The following is a 26,990-nucleotide window of genomic DNA, read 5'->3' as shown; positions in this document are numbered from 1 at the left end:
CATTCGACCGCTCGCTCTGCTTCAATAGACACATTGATAATGTAGTAAAAGAAAGCCTGAAACTGTTCTCGCTCATTAGAAAATTTGGCCGTGACCTCAAAGATCCTTATGCGATATTAGCAGTCTACAAAGGTCTCGTTAGAAGCAAACTATGCTAGCGTAATATGGCACCCGCAATACGTAACTCACATTCAGCGAATAGAAGGAATCCAGAAGAGATTCGTTAGATTTGCTCTCAGAAATCTCGGATGGAACGGAGAAGAGCTACCACCTTATCAGGACCTGTGCTGCCTGGTAGACCTTGACTCGGTCCTCGCGAGGCATAAGATAGCCGACATCGTGTTCTTCACGAATATTCTTGCAGGACGAACTGTCAGCCAACCTCTTGCCAACCGACTAATACTGAACGATAGTCCAGTCTCGCTACGGCGAAGGAGAACCTTTGAGCCACCGTTGCGAACCAGGAACTACACACAGAATGAGCCAACGTCCCGCTTCATGAATGCCTACAACACCCTGCAGGAAATTGTTACCATTGATATGACCCCAGATACAATTAGACATAAGCTTAGATTATATTTTAGAGAACAATTGTATTAGTGTCTTTATTGTTTATATGTATTATTCATTTTAAGAAGTGTGTTTTATGTTTATGTGTTGTAACTAGGTTAAGATTGGGTAACGGGCTCAAAGCCTATATTCAAATACATACAATACAATACAATACAATTAAGGAGATCCGCGTTCTGTCTGATTACCAACTGTCCTTCAAAGCGCACTACTCATCTATTGTGGACAAGGATAACCGCCAACTTGGTTTCGTATCGAAAGTTGCTGCTGATTTCACTGATCCACTGTGTCTACGCGCATTGTACTGTTTTTTAGTAAGATTTATGCTCGAATTCAGGTCAATTGTATGGTCGCCCTAGATAACCCGAATCGAATCTGTGTCGAACTGTGATCTGTGGTTTGACCGATACGCGCTACGTAACCTTCCATGGACGCATCCGCAAGACCTGCCTCGTTAGACCGGTATGCATTGATTGGCATCGAAACATTGGGAGATCGGCGGAATGCCAACCAAGCTGTATTTGGTGCAAACATTTTACAATATGAGATTAACAGTGCCGCCCTGCTTGGTCAACTTCATATCTACGCACCACAACGAATTCTACGGCCCATACAATAGCTACGACAACCTCCTAGAAACGCTGTATAAGGACTGTATCGAAAAGTCTTTAGCAACATCTATTCGTGAATAAAAATCAAATACGATTATTATTTCAATTTTTGTTTTAGGTTTATTGAAGATCAGGACGACTTGAAACAATAACATGGCTTACATTAGTCAAAATATTAGGTTCTAAAGAATGAGCGCACTTTTGATGAAACTCCTCCTAGCAAATTCTGCACACTAGCTTTTGCGCATTTCCTGGATGCTTCTGTTCAATTTTTCTTACAAATCCTCCATGCTTTGGAAAACTGTTTCTTCCCTCCTGAAGATCCTCTTCACAATTGGTTCAATTGGCACAATTCGTTCAATTGGTCAGAGCTCTGGACAATTTGGTGGGCTGATGTTTTTCTCGACGAATTGGATATTATTGCCTGAAAGGCACTGTAGTGCAGGCTTAGCGCAATGCACACATGCCAAATTCGGCCAAAAGAGAGGGGGAGACTGATACTGTTTGTAGAGGGGCCACAATATTTTATCTATCAATTATTTATCTTTATAAATTTGAGCATTTATTGCACACTTTGTGAAGAAATTACGCAGAATCGCAGACCACAAGTACAAAAAGCATGCCATACTAAAACCTTCTGTCCAAACTTTTCCAGCGTAATCGTACTGTCGGTATCGTCCACCACCTCGTCCGCCGATTTCGTATAGAATTTCGGCCCTGGAAGCGCTTTTGAATCCTGGTTGACGTAAGTTTCGTCGTCCATATAGATGCACTTGTTGCCGTTGTCTATTATCCGTTCATAGTTACCGCGCCCTTATTTACGCTCGAGATTGTTACTCTCCGGACTTCCTAGATACCTTATGATTCTTGTATGTGTTTACGGAGTTCCTGACCTTGATTCACTAAATTATCGCAATGCTTCTTTTAAGTATTTTAGCTAAATAAGACGTTGTTACAAATCGGTGTCGTTTAATATGAGTTATTACTTCAGAACCTACCGGGGGCTAACTGGAACCAGGTTTTCTTCCGGACCAAGGCAGATCCTTCAAGGATAACTCTTCCGTATTTATCAATGATATTTTTACGCTTGTGTTGTGCACTTTAAACCGTTTTGCGATTTGGTTGATAAAAAACACCGTTTTCAGTGCCCCAAGTGTGCAGAATTTTTTTTTCTGATTTCAAGATCAATCCGAGGCATAGCGAAAAGTAAAAAAATAATCGAAACAAATCGATTGCACAACTCTTCTTTGATATTTAAACTAACTTTTGCTTGAACGCACATAAAAATTATTTCACCCATTTTTGAGTAAAATCATTTTAAAAGTTGCTAATTATTTTTCGATACAGTCCTTATGGCAATAATGACCCTATGATGAATGTGAGCGGACGATTCCAAGAGGCGTATTATTTATTCGATTTTAGCGTTTCCACAGAGACCTTTCGTCAACAAATTTACAAAAGCATAATATATTGCATGCTTTAGATCATTAATACCATATGTTGTCAGATGACTTTTTATATGGTAAACAAATAAACAAATACCTAACTGTGTGTTTGGTATATGACATTCGGTCCGCAGTTCTTTCCATTTTCGGGTTTTCGAGTAATTTCTATACCTTTATACTATATATTTATATAGTAGAAAGGCAAAACAGTAGATTACTTACAGTCTTGAGAAAATAATTAAAATTGTATGTCGGCAGTGTTTTTTGTTATTGGCGAAAGAAAAGGAAAATAGGTTGAATTTAGAAATAGGTCGAAAATGCCCTCCCGTAATCTACTTAACGTTTTCCTATCACCGAGAAATTTATGATAATTGCTGCAATATAATACATATTCTATTAACGTATAAACATAATTCAATATGAAAAACTCTTATGTACATTTCAGACCAGCAAAGCCGAGTGTACAAATCCGTGTGCGAATGTGTCAGAAGGGCAGCAGCATTGCGATCCAAATGCTTTTTGTATATTAATGCCAGATTCCTTCGATTTCAAATGCGAATGTAAAGCAGGATATAATGGCACTGGAATGCTATGTACAGGTAATACTAATCATGTAATGATGTGTATGCCATTCAAACAAAAATATACTCAATAACATGTGTCCTTGATTCTTCACGGCGAAAAAACTTTTTTTTCACCGAGAAAAATCAACGACACATGTTATTAGCAGCGTTAAGGTGACTAAAAATAGAAAGTAAAAATATATATTAAATTAGATGTGTGCGAAGGATTTTGCGAGAACGCAGGACAGTGCGTAAAGGATATCAAAGGAGTACCATCATGTAGATGCAAGGGATCATTCACCGGCACCAAGTGTACCGAAAGATCAGAGTTTGCCTATATCGCTGGTGGAATCGCAGCAACGGTCATTTTTACTATTTTAATTGTGCTTTTGATTTGGATGATTTGTGCCCGGTAGGAAATAACACATTATATGCCTCATGTTTTCACCTAGAAATAAAACCTTTTTATTCCTAAGGGCCAATAAACGACGAGATCCTAAAAAAATACTATCTCCAGCAGCTGATCAAACAGGATCCCAAGTAAATTTTTATTATGGAGCTCACACGCCATATGCAGAAAGTATTGCTCCATCTCACCACAGCACTTACGCACATTATTATGACGACGAAGAAGATGGATGGGAAATGCCAAATTTTTATAACGAAAGTTATATGAAAGAAGGTACGGTTCAAAACATTGTTTCCCTTTTATATTGCATTTGCACAGGATTATACCTAAAAAAGATTAACCATCAGGGTGTAGAGCCTTCTATTCAAGGCATTCAACTTACAAATGCGTAAAATCTTATTATGAGTTGTGATTTTATTATTTACGTTTATATCTTTTGTTTAAGGCCTGCATGGTACAAATGGAAAACTTAACTCTCTGGCACGGTCGAATGCCTCTTTATATGGAACAAAAGAGGATCTGTATGATAGATTAAAGAGACATGCTTACACAGGCAAAAAAGGTAAGGTAACATTTAGAATTAATCCGTGACTAGTCAAAAAATTTACTTTTAGAAAAAAGCGACAGTGACAGCGAAGGAAACTAGTTTTTCGGTCGACAGAGGTGTTGTTACTCATTGAAACATATCAGTACCAAGATGATGGTTGCCATCCGTAAAGTCTTCGTCTACGCAATACTCAATCATTCAGTTTATTATACGGAGATAATATTAAAACGTTTTCTGCAGATAGAATCATTAAGAGTAATATTTCGAAATTACGTGCAACAATACAACAAGATTACCTTGTGGTCTAGGTATGATAAGACTCCTATAGGCCTTTTGTTATGTTTTGAAGCGCTATTGTCAACAACATTTTAATTAATTTAGGCTTAATTAGCAACTCTAATAAAAATGATATTCCTTACTTTTGTTTTAATATCTCGAGTTTCAATCAGGTTTCGACGTTTAGATGATTCCCACTCATCTTATCTGTATCTTACACTCTTAAATTAATATACCTATAAGTAGAATGGATTTAGCTAAAATTGGTTAAACTGCTCAAAATATCCCTAAAGCATAAGCTTTAGCAGCATAAGCATAGGATACCGCCCGTGTGCTGCTACTCCGTTATTGACCAGGACCGATGAAAATTGCAAAATGATGGCTGGAAAAAGCATACTTGGGACAGCACGCTATTTTTCATTGTGCAACCTTATCAGGTCCCTGCATGCTGATCAATACCGACGCCGGCCACGTCCGAATGCGGGTCCTGGTGGGATGGGAAGGAATGTTAGTCCAATACTTGTTGCTACTAAAGACCAGGGAATCCTCTGCATCTTCACAAGTATTTCGGGAAAGGAATCGTTGTTAGTAGATGGGCGGAGCTAGATGGATAATGTAAGTATGTAAGCATCAGTCATATGAGACTAACCTGGATATTCGAAAATTTTCTTGTAAAGCCAGAAACACTACGAAAATTAAGATATAAAAAATACCTTTTTAACAAATTTAATATAATGCCAATGGTGCTCATATACAACCATAATTTAATTTATATCGAAAAATACTATGCACATGCGAGATTTACGGCTCAAAAACCACGTAACAACTTGAACTCATCCGCGATCAGGGAAATCAGAGATAATGAAACGAGCCAATATAGTCCATAAGTAGCGCCCTACACGCTTAACTGCTCAAAATATCCCTAAAGTGCAAAAACTCTGATTTTACGTAGAAAATTTTATTCATTTTGGCTAGTTGCTAGTTGAATTATTTGCTGTGAAAATGAACACAGTTTTGTGTTCATGCTTCCTACTTTTTGATTAAAAACCCGAATTAATCCACCTAGCGGTGTGACCTAGCCTTTCTACTGCTGCAATAATTATTTTTTAATTTCTCATGAACATCTATAATTAACTTGACTATATTTTTAAATATCCATTCCTTATTGTTCAAAATCCTTATCCAAAAAGAATATCTGAATTTGAAAAAATAACTGAGTAGAGCATTAGATATGAAAAATGCAAAAGATAAATTGGACTTTTTCTTAGTTTGCGCTCTTTCAGTTAATTATTTTTGCATTAAAATCAAAACTTCTTTCTTTCGAGCTTCTTTCGAATAAACTTTAATGAAAAAATAGTCATTAGCTTGATCGTATCGTTTATACGATACTGCCCGTTAGATGTTTTAGGAAACGATGAGATCAAAGAAACAAAAGCAGCACCATAAACATACTTGAGGATGGGAAATACGATCGATATAATTTTCGGCGCTTGTTATTTTTACTGGTATGAGTGGACCCATATTTATTTATTTATTAAAACATGATACATGACTAGGGTTGTCACATGCACAGATTATTCTGTGTTTAACAGATATTTAAAAGAAATCGCCTGTACAGAATCTGTATGCATAGAATACAGATTTTCGCCAAATTACACAGATTAAACAGATTTTTGAGCTTTTACATGAGAGTGAAAGAGACGGTAATAGTCAGCAAAATGACTCTCTATCACTTTCACTCTCATTGTTTTGCATTGTACAGATTTTTGCACAGATATTTTTCCTCGCCATGCAGATTGTCAGATTTTTCCAACAAAAAACACAGAATTATATGTGGCATCCCTGTACATGACATATGATATTATCTTTTAAAGTGTCACTAGCGAAAACAAATCCTACAGAATTATTAGTAACTTTTTCTTCCTCTTTTTCATATAAAATTTAGCATCTAATGATGCGCAAAATTTGTTTGAAATTGGTATAAATTTATTTGGGAAAATCAACTCATTACTATACACCACTATAGCTATATGATTAAATCAAAAACTTTTCTTCGCTTTTTGCTTTGCTCGTCCGATTGCGAGTAAGGCGTGGTACACAAATTACGTAACGCAAAAATTCCGGATTTTTAACCCCCTATCTCCCCCATGTAACGATAAGTAACGCTTGGCATAGCCCCCCCCCCCCCCCCCCTTTAAATTACGTAACGTTGACCAAACCCCCTCCCCCCATTGATATTTAAAAAAATTACATAAATCGTGTATTTTTTTTATTTTAACGAATTGAAGAAAATCATATTAAAACAACAATCAGGCACTGATACATGTTGAGGTCAATTGGTTTTCAACCATAATATGGTGTCGCCAGCACTAAATTGAACTTCCGAAAAAACGGCAAATGATTTTTCTTCCGGTACGGTACGTACATTAAACTGTCGGAGTGTCGGAGGTAGCGCGCTGTATAGCAAATGAGACGTGCTACACAGCGCACTACTTCCGACACTAGGTTTAATGCACGGTACGGAAAAAAATTGTTGCCGTTTTTTCGGAAGTCCAATTTTGTCCTGGTTACACAATATTCGGAAATGTAGCAGGATCGTTTTTTTTGAGTGGTTTTAACCCAAAGGATCATTCACCATAGTAGGATCGTCTTCATCAGTTACAAACTAGAATTTTGAATTTGAATCTTCATCAGTCTAAACCTATTCACCATTTCACGCCACCAATACGTCCTTTCTTCGTTTTGTAGCTATTTTTTGGTATTCATAATTTTGTTACGTAACTGTTCTTCTGACTCCTCCTCCCCCCTATGTAACAAAAAGTAACAAACTCGAGCCTCCTCCCTCCCCTCCAAGCGTTACGTAATTTGTGCACGAAGCCTAACAGCAAGTATAGAAAATAACAATTGAAATGTTTCTCACTCTTCTTGTATTTCTATGCAAATTTTAAAATTGCAAATCGCATATACATACATACACGCATACATACATACATACATAAATGCATACATACATACATACATACATACATACATACGTACATACATACATACATACATACATATATACATACATACATACATACATACATACATACATACATACATACATACATACATACATACATACATACATACATACATACATACATACATACATGCATACATGCATACATGCATACACACATACATATATACATACATATATACATACATACATACACGCATGCATACATACATACACGCATGCATGCATACATACACATACATAACACATACATTGAATACAATCAACCCTTGATTAATTTATTTCCATTTTATACATTTTAACGGTTTAATATACTGCGCTTAGGTGTTAAAGTTTGTATAACTTTTGCATGAATCATCCGATTTTCAGTAACTTGGTTTCGTTTGATAGATTTCAACTGTAACTTTCAAATGATAATAAATTATAGAATGTTTCCCTTTAAATTAATGCTTATATGTAACAAAAAGCAGTTTTTAATACATTTTTTCCACATTTCTTTATGTAACTTTCAAACCACAATCCCATTCGTCATGAAATCTTGAAGTTAAGGCTTTGAAAGACTCCCCTTTCATATGCAATCAATTTTGTTCAAATCGGTTAAGGGACCTATGAGATAATGAAGTCCCATATTTTTCGTATTTTTACACATAACTTTTGAACTAAAAATTCGATCAGTATGAAATTAAATAACGAACAATGGGACACCTAGACCTTTCATTTGATACGAAGATCATTAAAAACGGTCCAGTCATGTCCGAGAAATGTTGGCTCAATCAAAAGCGTTCCACTCACACACACACACACACACACACACTCACACACACACACACACACACACACACACACACACACACACACACACTCACACACACACACACACACACACACACACACACACACACACACACAGAAAATGCTCAGTTTTCGAAACTGAGTCGAATGGTGTATGACACTCGTCCCGCTAGGCTTTCTTTCGATTTTCGGTTTTTCGAGTGATTCCTATACCTTTATACTATATTTTCACATAGTAGAAAGGCAAAACGGTTCAGAATCTGAGTTTAAGAGCATTTTGAACAGTAATAAAAACAAGTTTTAGCTCAATCGATATGCTCAATGCTCAATGTGTCTATAACCCAACCAGACGCGTCGCTATCTTGATGAGTGGGTTTTGCAGTCTCCTTTTGTCCAGCGCCTCTATGGTTCAAAGGTACAAGTACCAGCGAACCACATGCCCTGGAGGGTGTTGTGGGTTCGAATCCGGTTATAATCTCAGATTACAGCTTGGTTCGACTCATGCACCTTCCAGCATTGGACAAAAGGTAGGAGTCAAAATGACTACTTGTCAAGCATAGCTACCAATACTCCCCCCCTTCCTTTCCGCTCTTCCCCCTCCTTCACCAAAAATTTTCATTTCTTTCCCATTACTTCAGTTTTTATTACCTGGAAGAGTAATTTAGTAGACTATTTTCCAAAAATAGGTTACACATACTTGCATCACTAATGAACCATTTTAGAAGCTAAATGTGAAATCGATAAAAAACAGTACTTAAAAATTGTGTCAATAGAAATCATAAAATAACCCAATTCAGGGCTTTGCTTGTATACTTGTTGACTAAAGATGTTTGAAAAATTGCTTTGCATAACCATAGGGGGACGGCTCGGTTTCCGGTACTGGGTGAAGGGGAATCACTGATTATAATTTATATTTTTTAACGAAGTATAGTAAATAACTTTGTGGAAAAATGAACTATGGAGCTTGGAAAATATTCAATGAATGATATTTTATACATGAAAACCGAAATTTTATGCGACCGAATAATACTGTAATGCTGATCCGAAAATTAACCGGAACATAACAACTCTATCGGCGGTAGATAAAAACTATCAAATCTCTATTTTCATGAATGATTCTGACCTATAAAATCACACATGTTATTTGTTGTCCTATTTATTGATTTTATCATATTAGCTAATAAGGTGCACCAATTGAACTATGAAAGTCATAAGTGTCCGGTATTGGGACTTCCCCCTATATGTTTCCCTAACAAACTTTCTAATAATTGAAAAATGTTAGGTATTGTCTAACTAAAAATCTACGTTCTGTGATTGATCGGAATAACTAGTGCTGATTTTCCGTAGCGATATCATTTACATTTATTATAGTCAACAGATAAAGTATAATCCTAATGACAAATATCTAATTAAAACATATATGAACTAACCTAGCACAAACGTCTTTTAAAACAATGCTTATTGTTTTCATGAGGCACATTAAAATCAAACACTTCATAGCAGCAATTATAAACCCGGCACATACTAAGCACTGGTTCATTCAACCCATAGTTAGTTTTTGAGTGCCGATTGACGAGGAAGGCGTGGAAACGAAGATTACGTCTTCTAGTATTGATATCGACTAAGCAATTCAGGACAATCGATATTTCCTTGAAGGAGATCGCCGATGAAATACGCCTTAGCCACATTGCGCCTTCCTTCCAGCAGTTCTAAATTTATCAGCTTGCAACGACTTTCGTAACTCGGCAGGGCACACCAGTGTAGGTGTCGCAGAGCAAACCTAACAAATTTCCGCTGAACTGTTTCAATCGGATAAATTGCATTTTGTTAAAAAGGTAAACAAACAATGGCGGAGTATTCCAGCATAGGACGAAGCAGCGAACAATATAGAGATTTTAAGCAATAGATATGCATGAAGCTTTTAGGAAAGTGGAACAGAAATCCTAGTTGCGAGGAAGCCCTGGATACGACGAAGGAAATGTGGTGCGGTGCGTCTCACGAAGGGCGTAATCGTGCAGATACATGTTACGTTTGCGACCGAACGAGATGACCGAGCACTTGGACACATTTAGTGACATCTTGTTATTTCGGCACCATTCGTCAAAGGTCTCCAGCATCCTGTTGCAAGAAATGGGCGTCTTTAGGGCTTTTTACTGTATAGTACATTTTCAAATCGTCGAAATAAGATAATTTCGAACATTTGAGGATCATGTTCACGTCATTCATGTACAGCAGAAACAAGAACGGTCCCAAATGACTACCTTGGGGAAAGTCCTGAGGTTACGGAAAAGGGTGACGATACGTATTCGCCGATTTTGACTGAAATAGTTCTGCCGATGAGATAGGAGCGAATCCAAGTCAGCAGATTGTCGTGAATGCCCAATTCGTGGTATTTAGAGATGGCTATCTCATGGTGTATACGGACGAAAGTTGCAGAAAGGTCCGTATATCTGGCGTCAACTTTATTCCCTTCTTGCATTGAACGGATGATGAACGCTGTAAAGGAGATTAAATTGGTTGTAGTTGAGCGCGATGCAGGGTGAGCAATCTTGGATCAACTGTTCCAGAACGATTAGCTCTAATAGCTTAGAAACAGCACTTAACACTTAACACTTAACAGCAATACCACGGTAATTAGCAAAGGTTCTTTTGCACCCTTTTTTGTGCACAGGGAAAACAAAGGAATCCTACCAGCACTTGGGGAAAACTCCCATCGTCAATGATATACCGAAAACCTTAGCTAAGGGTAATACAAGAGTATTTAAACAGTATTTCAAGACTATGGAAGGAACGCCATCTGAGCCGCATCTAGTAGGGGACTTCAAATGTTTCCCAGCAGAGACCACCAACACGCTCAGTATACTTTCCTTTTCTCAGAAACCGATGAACACGATCGACCGGGAACTGCAGACGTGTACGAGTTGAGCGTGACTTTCGTTTACCCTTTGTCATGTCCAGATAATAAGATGTTGGCAGTAGCTCAGCTAGCGTTTGAATAATGCTGTTCGCCGGCTTACGGCGTGTTATATACCAGAGCAAGCGACAAGAATCGGTCCCACCTATTTTTCATGGTTCGTCTTTCCGTTATCTACGTTGAACAAACTGGAACATTTCAATTTCAGTCTGAACAAAAGAGCAAAGTTACCAGCGAGCCGTTCACCTTTTGCTGCCAAAGAAAACTTACGCTATGTATTACTGTAGCATTGGTGATGGATGGATTTGTGGTACTAAAGAAAACCGAATGAAAAGCCCCAAGTTCCAAGTTTCCAAGGTTTCATCAATTACCGAAAACCGTTCTTTTAAGAACGAGCAAATTCTTATATGAAGATGCGAAAGATGTCACTAACACAATTTCAATCCATATTTTTCACTGCATTTTGACGCTCGACCAAACACATTTACTTGGAGCTGGTATATTTGTTGGCTGCTTTGGTACCTTCCGAGACGGCCAACTCAACCAGCAGCAACAAGCGAACAGAAGCGCGAGAGGTGATTGGTTAAAATTATTTGATAAGAAGCGAACAATTAGAATCAATCGAATTAAATGGAATTAAACAGTAAGCGAAAATTCCTCAAATCTTCATGAACATTATATCTCGTCCTTGAAAGAACATTTTGTCGACGTGATATGTTGGAAATTTAAGCTTTGTTTTCCGTCTTTCTGGGCAGCAACAAAACAGCTTGGATGTTCGGAAAGACACTTCTCTGAGCAGTGGTGACACCGGACAGCAATTTGTTCAACTCTTCGTCGTTGCGGCCAGCTGCAAGTGATGAAAATTCTGGTCGTTTCGTTGTCGCGAGCAGCATATTTAATACTAGTTGAGCCCGAATCTTACGATCCGGAAAATATAAATGTCTGTTCAGAATTCCGAAAACTGCGGATACATTCCATTGGCCAGTGTTTGCGAAGATGTTTAATCTTTGTATTAGTTCTTTGAGTTCTTATATTACATAATATAGCTCTAAGTTGTTGTACATAAAAGAGTCATAGCCGGAAACTGAAACAAATAGTTTTTATGGTCTTATTGGATTCTATTTAACTGAACAAAAACTTCTGGCTGTTTGCAACATTTATGTAGTCTGATTAGAGTGAAATGTTGCTTAGAAAACTCATTAATTCATTTTTTTAAATTTTGCGACTTGGTCCAGTCTGATTTATCACCGACCATATGATATCGCGACAAGCAATCGGATTGAGCAGGCGAGTCGAACAGTCAAGTCGAGCAGTCAAATCGAGCAGTCTAGCCGAGCAGTAGAATCAAACTGTTCAGTCAAGCAGTCCGGTCGAGCAGTTGAGTCGAGCAGTCGAGTCGATCAGTTGAATCGAGAAGTCGAGTCGAGCAGTTAAATCGAGCAGTCCAGTCGAACAGTTTAATCGAGCAGTTAAGTGGAGTAGTTCAGTTGAGCAGTAGTCCAGTAGTCAGTAGTCGAGTAGTCCAGTCAAGCACTTGAGTCGATCAGTCGAATCGAATGGTTTAGTCAAGCAGTCGGGTCAAGTGGTTAAGTCGAACAGTTGAGTCGAGCAGTTCATTCGTGCAGTCGAGTCGAGCAGTATATTCGAGCAGTCGAGTCGAGTAGTCGAGTCGAGCAGTTGAGTCGAGCGATTGAATCGAGCGATTGAGTCGAGCAGTTTGATCGAGCATTTAAGTTGAGTAATCCAGTCGAGCAGTGGAATCGAGCAGTCTAGTCGAGCTGTCGAATCAAACAGCTAAGTCAAGCAGTTGAGTCGAGCAGCCGGGTTGAGTGGCTAAGTCAAGCAGTTAAGTCGAGCAGTCTAGTCGAGTTGTTGAATCAAGCTGTCAGCTATCAGTGCAGTCGAGCAATCTAATCGAGTAGTCTAGTCGAGCAGTTGTATCGAGCAATCGGGTTGAGCAGTTGAGTCGAGCAGCCGATTCGAATAGTCCAATCGAGTAGTTGAGTTAAGCAGTTAATTCGAGCAGTCGAGTCGAGCAGCTTAGTCGAGTAGTCCAGTCGGGCAGTGGTATCAAGCAATTGAGTCGAGCGTCGAATCGAACAGTTGAGCCGAACAGTTCAATCGTGCAGTTAAGTCGAGCAGTCGGGTCGAGTAGTAAATCAAGCAAATGTGTCAAGCAGTCGAATCAAGTAGTTAAGTCGAGTAGTCCACTCGTGCAGTTAAATCGAGCTGTTCAGTCAAGCAGTCAAGTCGATCTGTCCATTCAGATTCAGTTCAGTTAAGCAGTCCAGTCGAGCAATCAAATCAAGCAGTCTAATCGACCAGTCCAGTCGAGCAGTCTAGTCAATCAGTTGAGCAGTCGAGCAGTCCAGCAGTCGACCAGTGAGGTGACTGAGAATACAACCCATTGTCACGAAAGCATGATGTCCTGTCAAGGACCTGTTTTTAGTTACCGATAAGCCTCTTATGACGTCCTGGCAGAGACCTGGTTTTCGGTACAGACGTAAGCCTATTATATAAATACACTAGCTGACCCGACAAACTTCGTATTGCCACAAAATAACCTGTGTTGTACATAAATCATGAATCTAGGGTGATCTTTGTCACAATCTCTAGTTTTGCAAGTTTCTGAGGAGTTCAACCTTAGATGGTTCATTTTGGCAGTCACGTAACTATGAAAGCATCCCAAGTAACCATTAAGCATCACCAATGCTATTCAAATTTAGGCCAATAAGCATTTAAGTCGCCTTAAATGCTACTTAAATGCTATTTTGGCAAAATATACAGCTACTTTACTGATAACCATTTAATAGTGCTGACAATGCTAATTCACAGCTAATTACCGACACGAAGAATTTGAATACAATTTTAAATGCCAATTTACAATACCTATGCAGTCAAAAAGAAATATACAAAAGCATGTAGTATAAAATGCCAGATACGCTGATTTGCTGCTTATGTTAATGCTTATTAGTTACCAGGAATGGGTAGTTTAATATACAAATTTGCAATTTTTCCTCACAGTAAAGTAGAAAACAACTCCCCTGTCCCCTCATTGCATAGCCAAAAAGCGGATAGTAATATTCGCCACAATTGTACAAGATTTCGCCGAATATCATTTTGCGAAAAACCTTAAGCGGAATGTACCATTTCACGGAAAACATTTTTGTGAAAAGCACCATTTCGCGATCCTCTCCTTACTCGCTGTCGCTCGTTCCTGGAAACCCAGGTAGACCTAGGAAAACAAATAAACCTAGACAGTAGTGATTTCTGCGGGGAGTTGCCTCCCCCAGTGGGCGGCGCTTCCGACGGCTGGTCACCGGCAACACTCGCGGCCGTCTCGTCCTGAATGATCTAGTGTTACTATAGATAGCTTTTGTGATCTTGTTATTAACTAATGCTTTATGGAAGAGTCTCGAACTTCTCGAGTTCGATTAGTTTTTGAGTTTCGCAAAAAATTCTGTTTTATTTGTATGAGAGTCCATATCCCCCTACCACGGGGATGAGAGGTCTCTAACTATCATAAAATAATTTCAAGGCTCCAAAATCTCCCACATGCCAAATTTGGTTCCATTTGCTTGATTAGTTCTCGTATTATGAGGAAATTTGTATTTCATTTGTGTAGAAGCCCCCCCTCTTAAAAGGGAGATGGGTCATAACTCGCTTTCTAAAAAGGAGAGGGGTCTCAATTCACCATAGAAAAAAATCTTGCCTTCAAAACCACTTACATGTCAAATTTGGTTCCATTTGCTTGATTAGTTCTAGAGTTATAAGGGAATTTGTATTTCGTTTGCATGGCAGCCCCCCCCCCCCCTCCTAAAAAGGTAAGGGGTCCTAATTCACCATAGAAAAACCTGATTTAATCCACCTAATGGTGAAAGGAACTTTTGTTATACGGTCTTACGTGCTATTTGAGATGTAAATCGACACGTCTTCGGAAAATAATTAATATATTGGTTAAGATTGCATTGTGCGTTGGTTTACATAAAATTTTACAACATTGATCAGCTCAGGAAAGTTGGCAGTAGTGGTTTATTTCACTTATTTATGCGAATGGTTCATTTGATCAATGTTACCCCGTTTTACGGCACTTATAAACACAGAGAACAGACATCCAAGCGAAAGGTCCCCACTTGGATAAAACTTATGTCAAATTAGTTGGGAAACTATAGTGATGATGTCGCTAAAGGCGCATAAAATTTTACACTAAACTCACAACAGCTAGCTTCTGGCGCTAGCATAACGCATATAGTCCATAGTCCATACTACCGCCAGAGGAGCCAAAGGTTGTCAGTGTGCAAATCAGAAGAATCGTTTAGTTGGGAAACTATAGTGGTGGTGTCGCTAGCATATTAGGTGATTTTAATTTGAAATTTTATCCAAGAATTCCCGAAAAATTTGTTTCTGAATGGATGTCTGTTCTCTGTGTTATAAATTTTGATAGTTCCTTTTCTTATGAATTTGCTGAGTAAGTTATTACTAATGTGGATAAATGCATGTAAAAGTAAATTGTAAGAGAAAATATTATTCTTTAACATTAGTAAATGTTTAGTTTATGGGGTTTTGAACTTTGCATAATTTCCTGTCATGCCATTCTATTTGATTCACATCAATAAAGTTTTCTTGAATAAATTTCATCAATTTTTATTAACCTTCGGTTACTCACGCTGTTGTATTTTGTGCAACATGTCTAGGTTTCAAGCCATATTGTTATAAAGTTTCAAATCATTGTTTAACTAACGTATATTCTTCAATAAACTTTTTATGAGCAAAATGTCAGAATTATTCAATGCATTAATACTTTAAATTGTTATGAAAACAGATCAGCATAGACCGACATCACAGAAACGAAGCAAGCAGTATGTGAGGTGTACCGCAATTGGCCCCAACTGGAGTTTTCTCTCGTTTCTTCATATGGAAAAATGGTGTCTGTATTCAGCAAAATTATCAGCAAATGTAAAATGTTTGATATGTATCCGGCTGTTGGTAGTCGAGTCAAAATCAGGATATTTTTTATAATCAAAGTTCTACAATTCCTAAACAAGCAAACAAAGAGGTATATTATTTTCAGCAAAGTTGTGTATTTTTACTATTTGTACAATTTTGTAATACACAAAAAAGTCATACAACAATTACAAAAAGAGCTAAAATAGAAAAACTGATTTTACAAATGCATATGCAATTAATAAGATTTCTCTATCTTCGCTGAAGAGATAGAAGGTTACTGTCTTCAGCAAAATTTCTTGTAATAATATGCTCTAAAACTTTGCAGAACATATCAATGTGTTATATTGAAACTGAAGAAAAATAATTTTTTTATTTCACTTTTAGGGGGATTAATACAAAATTTAAATTCTACCAGACGATAGAGCTTTCAATTTCAAGAAACTCTTCCAAAGGCTCGATAAACTTAAAACCAATTTTTCCTAGTCAAAACTCTAGTACGCATATTTTCTTTGGTTTTGGGCTATTGTGCGCGCGAGTAACCGTGTTACAAAAGATGGCGCGAGTGTTCGAGGGTTAATATCTTTTGACCGGTAAAACCAATTCGTCCGTTAAACGTTAAACGTCCAATCAAAAAACCATTCAATAGTGATCTATCAGGCTATATTATCTGCCAAATGAAACTAATACCGCATAAATCGGTCTGGCCATCTCTGAGAAACAGGCGATCATTTGGACCTTGTCAAAACTGGTTTTTTAAGGCTAACTTTTAAACCACTTATTTGTTTTCAATAAATTTAACTTAGCATAATAGTTTAGCAATAGTAAGAGCTTTCATTTGGTACTAAGATCGTTGAAATCAGTTGTGTGGTTCCGTAGAAAATCGTGTCACGTAGTTTTCACATTTTTGCTTATAACTTTTAAACGAAAAATCGGACCATGAAACAATTCAATAGTGATATTCTCCACTATAATACCTTTCAAACAAAAGTAAAAGCAGACAAATTGGATCAGCCATCTCCGAGAAATAGGCGGTAGAAAATAAGCAGCGCACACACACACATACACACACACACACACACACACACACACACACACACACACACACACACACACACACACACACACACACACACACACACACACACACACACACACACACACACACACACACACACACACACACACACACACACACACACACACACACACACACACACACACACACACACACACACACACACACACACAGACATTGCTTGGAAATTTGTATTTCGTTTGTATAAGAACCCCCCTCTTAAAGTGGGGCTCCTAATTCACCATAGAAAATATTCCTGCCCTCGAAAACTTTCTCCTGCCAAAATTTATTCCATTTGCTTGATTAGTTCTCGAGTTATGAGGAAATTCGTATTTCATTTGTATGGGAGCCCCCCTCTTAGTGGGGGGAGGGGTCTCTAACCATCACTAAAACCTTTCCTGGCCCCAAAAACCTATACATGCAAATTTTCACGCCAATCGGTTCAGTAGTTTTCGATTCTATAAGGAACATACGGACAGACAGACAGACAGACAGACAGATAGAAATCCTTTTTTATAGGTATAGATGAAGGGAACATTTAGAATCAATCGAATTAAATTGAATATCAGTGAGCGAAAATTCCTTAAATCTTCATGAACATATGTTTCGTCCTTAAAAGAACGTTTTTTCTACGTGATATGTTGGAGATTTAAACCTTCTTTTTCGTCTTCTTGGGCAGCAACAAAACAGCTTGTATGTTCGGAAAGACACTTCCCTGAGCAGTGATGACACTGGACAGCCATTTGTTCAACTCTTCGTCGTTGCGGACGGCTAGCTGCAAATGACGATAATTCTAGTCGTTTTGTTGTCGCGTATTTCCTTCATATTTCCAAATATGAGCAGCAAATTTCCTGCCAATTCCAGAACTTCAGCGGGCAGATATTCCATTACGGCACCGAAACGAGTGCTCCAGCTCCAACACACGCCTAGCATACTTTCCTTTCCTCAGCAGCCGATGAATACGACCGACCGGAAACTGCAGACGTGCACGAGTCGAGCGTGACTTTCGCTTGCCCTTGATGCTTCCTCCTTTGTCGCGTCCAGACATGCCAGTAAGTTGTTGGCAGTAGATCAGCTAGCGTTTGAATAATGCAACGCATGAATAAATCTACATTTTGTGACGAAACATCACCTAAAACGTAAAATATTTATAGGTAAAGTCTATCACAAAATTCGATACGAATATTTGATGTCCTGAATGTGAAACTTCATAGAAAAGTGAGCGGCAACCCGTTCCTTTTGCCAGATTGCATCCATATACCGTATAGTCGCCATCTACCGCTCATTTAAAAACGATACTAAGTTAGTTTGTCCATAACAAATCTAAATTGAGGTCAATCGAAACGCAATTTGCGTCATAAGCTAAAGAATACAATTGTGTTTACAAGAAAAATTCACTTGATTTCTAAATATTTAATGATAGTGACTTCGTTTTAAAAAAGTAATGCACTCTCACGACCCCTTTTACCGCTCACCTCAAATACGATGACCCATTTACCGCTCATATGGGAGCCATTTACCGCTCATATTTTTTTTATTCTAATCGATCGAATAAAACCCAAATTATGGTTGAATTCGCTGCAGATCATTATTTTATTTATATTTCTTGACAAAATTAAATTTTGCTAAAGAAGTTTCTTTTTCAAATTTAAACTATTATTTAATTTGGATTCGCGTTCAAGTTTTTGCTTTTTTGTTTTTTCTTTTTTCTGCATCTCCTTTTGCTGCTTGTTGTTTTCCTTTAATTCGCGTTTTCTTACTTTCTCGTTTTCAATTGCCTGTTTTTCTTTTTCTTTAGCATCCAAATATGCCATAAAAGTTTGACTCGTAGCTACAACTGGATAACGGGTAACTCGTTTAGTGGGTGGTGGTTTTATAATGTTTGGATGCGTAAATATTTCCTCAAGTAAATGCTTTTTTCCCATAACCTCTGTGTCCGTATTTGCATTATTATCTAATGGCAAAGAATGGCAGCGTTCTTTTAATGTAGACGTTTCCTTGAATATATCCTTCACTGTCGCCAGGTGTATTGAACACTTCTGATCACCCTCGGAAGACAGAAAATGATGGAAACCTGTTCATGGAATTATTTCAATATTATAAAAAAAATCGTCAATAATTTGGTGCTTACCATCAGCTATTTTAGATTCCGTTTCTGGGAAACCCAGGAATACACTTTCATCATCCTTTACCATACTATCAATCTCGTTTTTCCATTTTTTCCAAAATAAAAACAAGTTTGTGTCTTCTATCGAACCAGACCAACCTGGAGAATCCTTCTGTTTGGAAAACTCCGCTAACTGATACGGTGTTAGGCGTTCCTCGAAATCAACGAAACCGGGTTTCTCCACATTGCACATAAGAAGGGCCCCATATAAAGTAGCGGCCAAAATTGCCGAATGTAAAATTTCACATTTTAGCACATGCTTAAACGCGGTTTTGTAGTAAATTATCTATATTTTTATGATTCGCGAAATAAATTTTGATAGAAAAAAATATCATGTAGAAATAAGCCGTCAAAGTTGCCCATTTCAAAAGTTTGAAAAATAAGTCATTTTAAAAAAGTCAAAAAATTAAATAGTTATCGCGGATGTAAATATTATTGTTATATATCATTTTAAAACTGATATCTTGGCATATTAAAAACTGAAATGAAAACAAATTTAAACTCAATGAGGAGCGCCATAGGCTACTTATAATAAAAATGAAATTCTCATAAACTTTAATCAAAAAAACAACTCTTGTCGCCTCTTGTCGCCGCAGTTTCTTAAAGTGCGTTTGAAAGCTCGAAGTATGTTTTATCAAAACATGAATTAAAAGTTTGCTATAATTTGACGTTTTCCGAAAAAAAATAATTTTAAAATTGTCATATTTTTAGCAAATCTTAAAAATTTTAAGTACTCTTTCAACAAATTTGATTATCTTTGTTTCTAAATTTATTTAGTACCTGAAGAGAGTTTCAATGAGAGAATGGGAGAATCCCCGCGAGAAAAAAATTTTTTTTTGTCAAGCAAATATTTATATCGAAAACATTTGATCATTTTTCCCCAAATCACCCTAAATATGAGTTCTTATAAGTTTAAATCATTTCTTTTGTAACAAATATAATCTAGAATCAATTTGAAATTAAAAAATAATTTTGGCCAAAATTCGCAATTTTCCGACTATTGTGCATTGTTTAGCTCGCTGACACAGTTGTTGGCTGTAGGTAAGCTTTCACTAGTCGGCATTGAACCGTAGTTGACGGCATCCGGATTCCAGGGATATAGTCCGCTTCTACGAAATCCACTTTTTATTATTTCCGCCATATTTTCAAAATTGTCGAGGGTGAGTTTGATCAGCGGACAAACTTCTGATTTTGCAATAGCTCGCATTCCATGTTTTGAACGGAATTCAAGAAGAGTATCTTCCCAGTGCTTTTTCATCGGTCCAAAAAAGCTAATTTCCAGCGGCTGTGTCAAATGGGTTGAATTTGGGTACAAGCAAATAAGTATTATTTGATTTTTTTTACAGAAAAGAGTACTCAGCAACGTCACGTGGCTTCTATGACCGTCGACAAACAACAATACCGGCAGAGCGATCTTTTCTCTCTCCAGCCATGGTTGAAAAATGTTTTTCAGGAACTCGTAAAAAGCGTTTCCAGTCATCCACCCATTATCTGTTTTTCCGATTCCCCAGTCTGCTGGAGCCGTCCGGATCACTTCTCCAGGAAGCCGGCATTTATAGGGGAACAATACTAATGGAGGAAGCATCTTTCCATTTGCACTAGCTGTGAAGAGAGCCGTATAGCTTTCTTTATCACCATTTCCGAACACTGAATAGAAGTGTTTGGTGTTCTTCAGAGCCACACACTTTCGTTTCCTGACAACCAGTTCGCAGGCTGTCTCGTCCAGGTTAAAAATTCTTTGTGGCTCTTCTAAAAGCTGTTCGAGGCCTTCCTGCTTTAAATATTCACACACTTTCGAGAACCACTCTGCAATCTGATCCTTTTTAATTGTTGTTCTGATTCGTGCCAGAACGCTCGGTTTTCTTAGCGATACTTCCGGGTGTCGTTTTAAAAATAGCTGTACCCATTTTTTTCCTGGAATACCGTTTTTGAAAGGACTGCGCTTTTGGGAAAGCCTAATAAAATTTCCAACATTGATCCGAAGCTGCTTCAAAGTGACAGGAAAGCCAGTTCGAGCTAATGTAGTTAGCCACTTAACGATTTTTGACTCTTCTTCGTTTGTCAAGATAGATACCTGTCCGGGTTTGGACCCCTTGGGATATTTTCCACGTAATTTATCACGCAACGTTCCAGCTGGAATTTTATGCATTAATGCCGCCTGCCGTATAGATTAGCCATTTTTCGCAGCAGTCATACCTGCTTGTAGGGCATTTTCGGAATATAATATTCTTTTGCGGGTCGGAATCATTACACGCACTGGCGACGAGGGTCTTCGAACATCAAAATATCAATGTGTCCCAGCGGACCACTAAACACAGCTTCTGGTGAATCAGTTTCTGAAAATGTAAACAACACTTTAATGAGCGCTAAATGGACTCACACAATAAACAGTAGCACCAATTACCGCTCGTAATGTTTTTGCATTTTTACACTAGTTTATGTAGTGTTTTTAGAAACATAATGCAAATATGATCGCTACTTACCTGCTTCACGTTTTCGCGAATGGCGACCTTATGGTACCTACTGCAAGAATTTGTTCGGAGCTGTTGTCTTGCTCGGAAACAGGACTGAAAAAATATTTGTGCATGTAATGTGACGTAGCAATACTCAAAATGAGGAAAATCAGCGACTCTCTTATCCGAGAATAGTTTTGAATGTTTCATTTGCTGCTTTCCGTCAGTTAGTTGCCTGCAATTCTTAACATAGTTGCAATGGTTAAGCATTACATTTAGATTGATTTCTTTCAAAAATGATGGACAAGACAATGCAGAAGGGATCCGTAGTGATGTCAATTTTTATTTGACCGTGAACTCGGTATAAAGCAGTCAGGTACAAAATATTTTCCAAACAATTTTAACTTACTTATATAGCAGCTTACAATCATGAAAATGAATACAAACATGTAAAAAATTATCGACTTGCAAAAATTTGAATTTCTCAACCTGCAACACAGTCAAGCCATTTTAGCATAACATTTTTTTGATGTCATCAAAATACATGTAGGGTATATTTCTAATTCCCGTCGTAGTAAGGAAAGTCACTCTAGTTTTCACCATTTCTTAGGTGAATTTCATGAATACTCCAAAAGTTCTGCTGCTGATTTGACTCAAACACATTTTCCTACTGATCCGTGCCCTCTGAACTCACTAAAAAGCGATTATTAAAGCATTTTATTCAAATTACGCAACTGACTTTATATCTTAAATTCGCCGTACCGTTTTAAAATCCGTCCATCAAAATTTTTCATCGTCCGAACTAAAAATCACAATAATGTTTACGAAGCTAGCGCGCATGTATTTATGTAGGACGGCATGACAAATGTTATTCTGCAAAATTTCTGCAGGTCATGCAATTTTCCCGGCTGCAGAATAACGACAATGCGTTGCGTGAGTTATTTTCATTTTATGAATGACGGAAATTGAAACGATTAGTCGACATTTTCTTCTTCGTCGCACAAAAAACGTAGGAAATTTGGCTGCTATGAATTCTTTAATGAAAAATGGCATTTAAATAAATCTCAGCTCACTTTGATTGATCGCGTATGATAGTCAACAAACTAAAATATTAGGTGATAACTAAGGCCATGTCAAATTATTTTCGAAGTTTTCGTCCCCACGTCCTTCAAAATTGGCTTGAAAAATCGAGGGGAAAAAAATAATTTGTAGGATACGAGTTAATCTTATATATAAAAATGGAAGTGAAAAAGTTCGACCACGCATTACTTGCGAACGGTGCGTCCGATTTGAGTCAGCTTTTTTTCATTATGTTCGTTTCCATCGCCGCTATGTTTTACGGCGAGAAAAATCGGAAAATTTACTGGAAAGAACTCGAAAAATTAGTTTTCTATATTTCATTGATTCGTTTATTCATTTATCGAATTTATGAAACAAACACAAAACTGTTTTATGCCTTTTTACATCGTATGCTTATCCAGAAGATCCAACACAAATGGTTTAGGCACTAAATTAACTAAATTGCCAGTTCCCAATCATCAAATGAAGAATACATGTCACATATGTAGTAAAATAGAGTTTCCAGCAATTCAGCAACAAATCTATTCTGAAAGTAGGTACTTATATAAACTATAATTTTACTACAGTTCATAACGAATTCCCAGTTTTATTTCGTATTGCACTCTTTAAAAGTATAAAAAATCTCACAAAATTATGCTTCTGTGTTAAATTATTTTAGTGCGTGAAATACCAAAGGAACAGAAAGAACAAAAATGGATTTAAATGTATACTTTAATTAGCATTTCAACATATTTGACGAGACGGTTAGAAATAAAATTAACAATTAAATTCATTTTGTGGGATAATGAAGTTATCTTGAACAGTAATTTATTACTAATGCAGTTTGCAAATTATAGTTATCAAGATTCGGCAATGCAATTATTTCGGCTAATTCTTATCCATTAACATACAAATCTAATAAAAACAAAAATCTTATCCCTATTGACATCAAATACATATCAGAATATTGAATTGAATTTTAAATTATCAAGGAACCCCCAATGAACCATTGATTGTGATGAAGGGAATATGCTTGAGTGTCAAAAAATTGTTGGCAATTACTTAAGAACCAGCATACAGAATAGCAAGATGATAATGAGAGGATTTATTAAAGCAAAACAATTGTTTGAGAGCATTAAATGGAACAATGATATATTACAGCATCAATTAAAATATAGTTGTTGGTGGTGTAATGATTATGTTCTCAGGAAGTTTTTAAGGTATATTGCCTATAATAAGAAAATCAACTGCTGCAGACGCAATTTGGCGCTGTTTAAGCCATCGAATTTACTTTTACAAAAAATAATTTAACAATCAGTAGGGTTTATAAGACAAGACTCGATGCAACTTCTACCAACACAACCGTTGGGTATTGGGAACTGACAAACCAACTTTTACACCGACATGTTTCCAACGTGTAGCTATAAATTTTGAGATTTTGTCAAATTTTCATATCTTGCTAATGGCTTAATAAGGTTGTTAGATATACACGATCTCTGAAAATCCAGAGTTATAGACTACATCAAATGTTGGAATCTTCAAAAAATTACAAAATTCTACCTATACCGTTAGTACATTCCTTTTTCTAAAAACCAGCAGCTCTCTCAGTTCGTCTGAATTTTACAATCTGAAATATTCGATCTAATTTGTGGCAGTACGAAGTTTGCAGGGTCCTCTAGTTTTTTTTTATAAAATCAATTGTCTGTGGGCTCTACAGTCTGAAAAACTTGAAAAACGAGTGTACACTGAGTTGAGTTAACGCTTCTAGCACGAAACAGAAATGGAAATTCAAACATTGAAATTTCCGAAATTCGTCCTAAAAATTTTTCTCATGTTTTTGTCTTTTTTGCGTAGATTTTTGCCAAGGGGTTTCCAACAGCAATGATTACTACGCACCTTAGAAAAAAGTTACTTTTGATTAATTAACTGATTACCTCTGATTACCAGTATTCAATCTCTTGTGATTACTAAAAATTAATCATGATTACTTAAGATTATCATTGATTACTAAACTGATTACCTTTGATTACCTAATTAATTCGTAAATAATTACAAAAGTAATCTCTGGTTACTACGCACTAATACGCCTTGCTGGAAACCCCATGATTTTTGCATGGAAAATAATAACGTATACATTAAAATCAAGAATAGATTTGGTTTTCAGGTTTAAACTTTAAGTACAAATGCTTAAAACCTATGTTTTTTTGCTCGATTAAAAAAATCTCTTTGTCCCTCCACGCCCCTCAGTGGCCCAACACCGGAAGGACAAAAACTTTATAAAATATTTGTAATGGCCTAATTTTGCATTGCGTATCATAAAAATCGCTGATATTTTTAATAGTTTGTGTTGGATAGGACCGGAATAGGCAATTACGACGAAGCAGCAACATACCCTATATGTAAATAGTGTTTGATGTTGAAATAAGATTTGAGGCGCTATTAACATACATTTATAAACAATCGAATTTTCTCAACCTGCAGCTAGTCTCGACAAATGCTGCATATAGCATGATGTACCGTCGATTCGGGCGAAATTGATCAGTCGGGTGAAATTGATCAGCTTGGACTAACGAGTAAAAAACTCTTTATTCTACGTTTATACTGATTCATAAAGCTGAATATGCACCCATCCATATAAAGATTGAGTTACAGGTCAAAGTCACTTGGCTTTCAGCAAGATTGATCTTGTAAATGGCTTGATTTTTTAAAATTTACTATTTTGATCGAATCGCAATTTTCAACATGCCCGATAAAACTCCTTGCTGTTAACACAAATTTCGTTGCAGAAGGAAATTTTGATAGCACTAATTCGATTCTCTAATTATCTGGCTGTGCTTTGATAATTTCCATGAATAAAATTATGCGATAGAAATTGTTTGATTTGATCTTTTACGAAATAAAACGATTGATAACATCATGAACTGAGGCAACATAGATTTCTAGATCGCTATGGGTGCGAAATGGAGCTGCCACCTGCGAAAGTTTATTCTTTCTGTAAAGCAGAATGGAGATTTATAAAAGGGTGCAAAAGACAGACAATACTTTGCACAAATTTTACAAACGCTCCATATGGCAGTTGCATGAGAGTGCAAGAGATCGGTTTGTGCTTACATAGCGAAATGCAACTACACATTCAAAGAGACAGTCAAGCTCCCGTATATGAGGAGAATTAAATTATTTGTTTCACTAGATTGGTGAAGATTGTATACGAAAATCGTACATTTACACATATATACAGCAATGTTTAAACAAAAACAAACGATTACGATGCTAAAATTGGCTTAATATCTTTTCTATCGTTTATATTTATTTAGCAGATGCATCAACCATGCTAATGTAGAGCTGACTGTTTGATTTTTGTGCTAGTTGCTGTACGCGACATTGTTGCCTACATACAGGCAATATCTCGATTACGCCAGATTTTATACTGCACGATAGGTTATTGCTGTCAGAGCGTATGGTTTAATAGCAATATCGTCTTGATTTCTACGTGATCAATTTCACCCGTTATTTGTAAATTTTCAATTTCACGATTACATTAAGTTTTATCTAAAATAAAACTATTTATATAAGATATAGATGATACTGTCGTGTAGCCAGCACTACAGTACTTATTTTAAAATTGAATCATCTTCCTAAATATGTTTCTATTCAAAGATATTTAAAAAATATTCGAAAAAGTGATCAATTTCACCCGAATTCACGGTACATGAAGAATTGTATTATAGCATACGTGGATACATGCTACTATCACTACAAAGAGACTTGCGTAGTCATGCGTCCTCTATGCGGTCATATCTTATACACAATTCTCTGATTTTTTAACCTAGGTTAGTTCCAACCCGACCACTGAATAAAAAAAACAGAGAACAAACAAACGTTTTCGCGTTGTCAGTGTATTGCTAATAGCGGGATTGAAACTGTAGAAAAACCTAGAGCGAACCCGTCGTCTAAAAAGTTCAACCTAGAGCGAAACTAAGTTCAACTTGAGAGAAAAAAAACAAAAGTTTTGACAGCCGTTCGATTGAAACTAGGGCGAACCTAGGGTGGATCTAAGCAAAAACAAAAACGCTAAATGTAAATAACAACAAGCTGCACTGTTCGAATAAATCAATAACTGTCATCATAAATCACCTT

General features: G+C 37.0%; 1 protein-coding gene and 1 pseudogene across 3 annotated transcripts in view; one reads left to right on the top strand and one right to left on the bottom strand.

The window, feature by feature from the left end:
• LOC128744253 (sushi, von Willebrand factor type A, EGF and pentraxin domain-containing protein 1) overlaps positions 1–4,556 on the top strand; it is a 119,046-nt gene extending 114,490 nt beyond the window's left edge. For all 3 annotated transcript variants that reach the window (XM_053841110.1, XM_053841109.1, XM_053841111.1), the window contains exons 18-22: positions 3,072–3,225; positions 3,403–3,601; positions 3,666–3,871; positions 4,044–4,160; positions 4,213–4,556. In XM_053841110.1, coding sequence (XP_053697085.1) covers positions 3,072–3,225; positions 3,403–3,601; positions 3,666–3,871; positions 4,044–4,160; positions 4,213–4,244 — 708 coding nt within the window. In that variant the 3' untranslated portion in view covers positions 4,245–4,556. The remainder of the gene's footprint in view (positions 1–3,071; positions 3,226–3,402; positions 3,602–3,665; positions 3,872–4,043; positions 4,161–4,212) is intronic.
• A 16,056-nt stretch (positions 4,557–20,612) lies between these two features.
• On the bottom strand, positions 20,613–21,589 carry LOC128740151 (uncharacterized; annotated as a pseudogene).
• Positions 21,590–26,990: the final 5,401 nt, after the last annotated feature.

This window comes from Sabethes cyaneus, chromosome 3, assembly GCF_943734655.1.
Source record: "Sabethes cyaneus chromosome 3, idSabCyanKW18_F2, whole genome shotgun sequence".
In the NCBI taxonomy this organism is placed as follows: Eukaryota; Metazoa; Arthropoda; class Insecta; order Diptera; family Culicidae; genus Sabethes; species Sabethes cyaneus.
The sequence above is the reverse complement of the archived record's forward strand: the minus strand, read 5'-3'. Positions and strand labels throughout refer to the sequence as shown.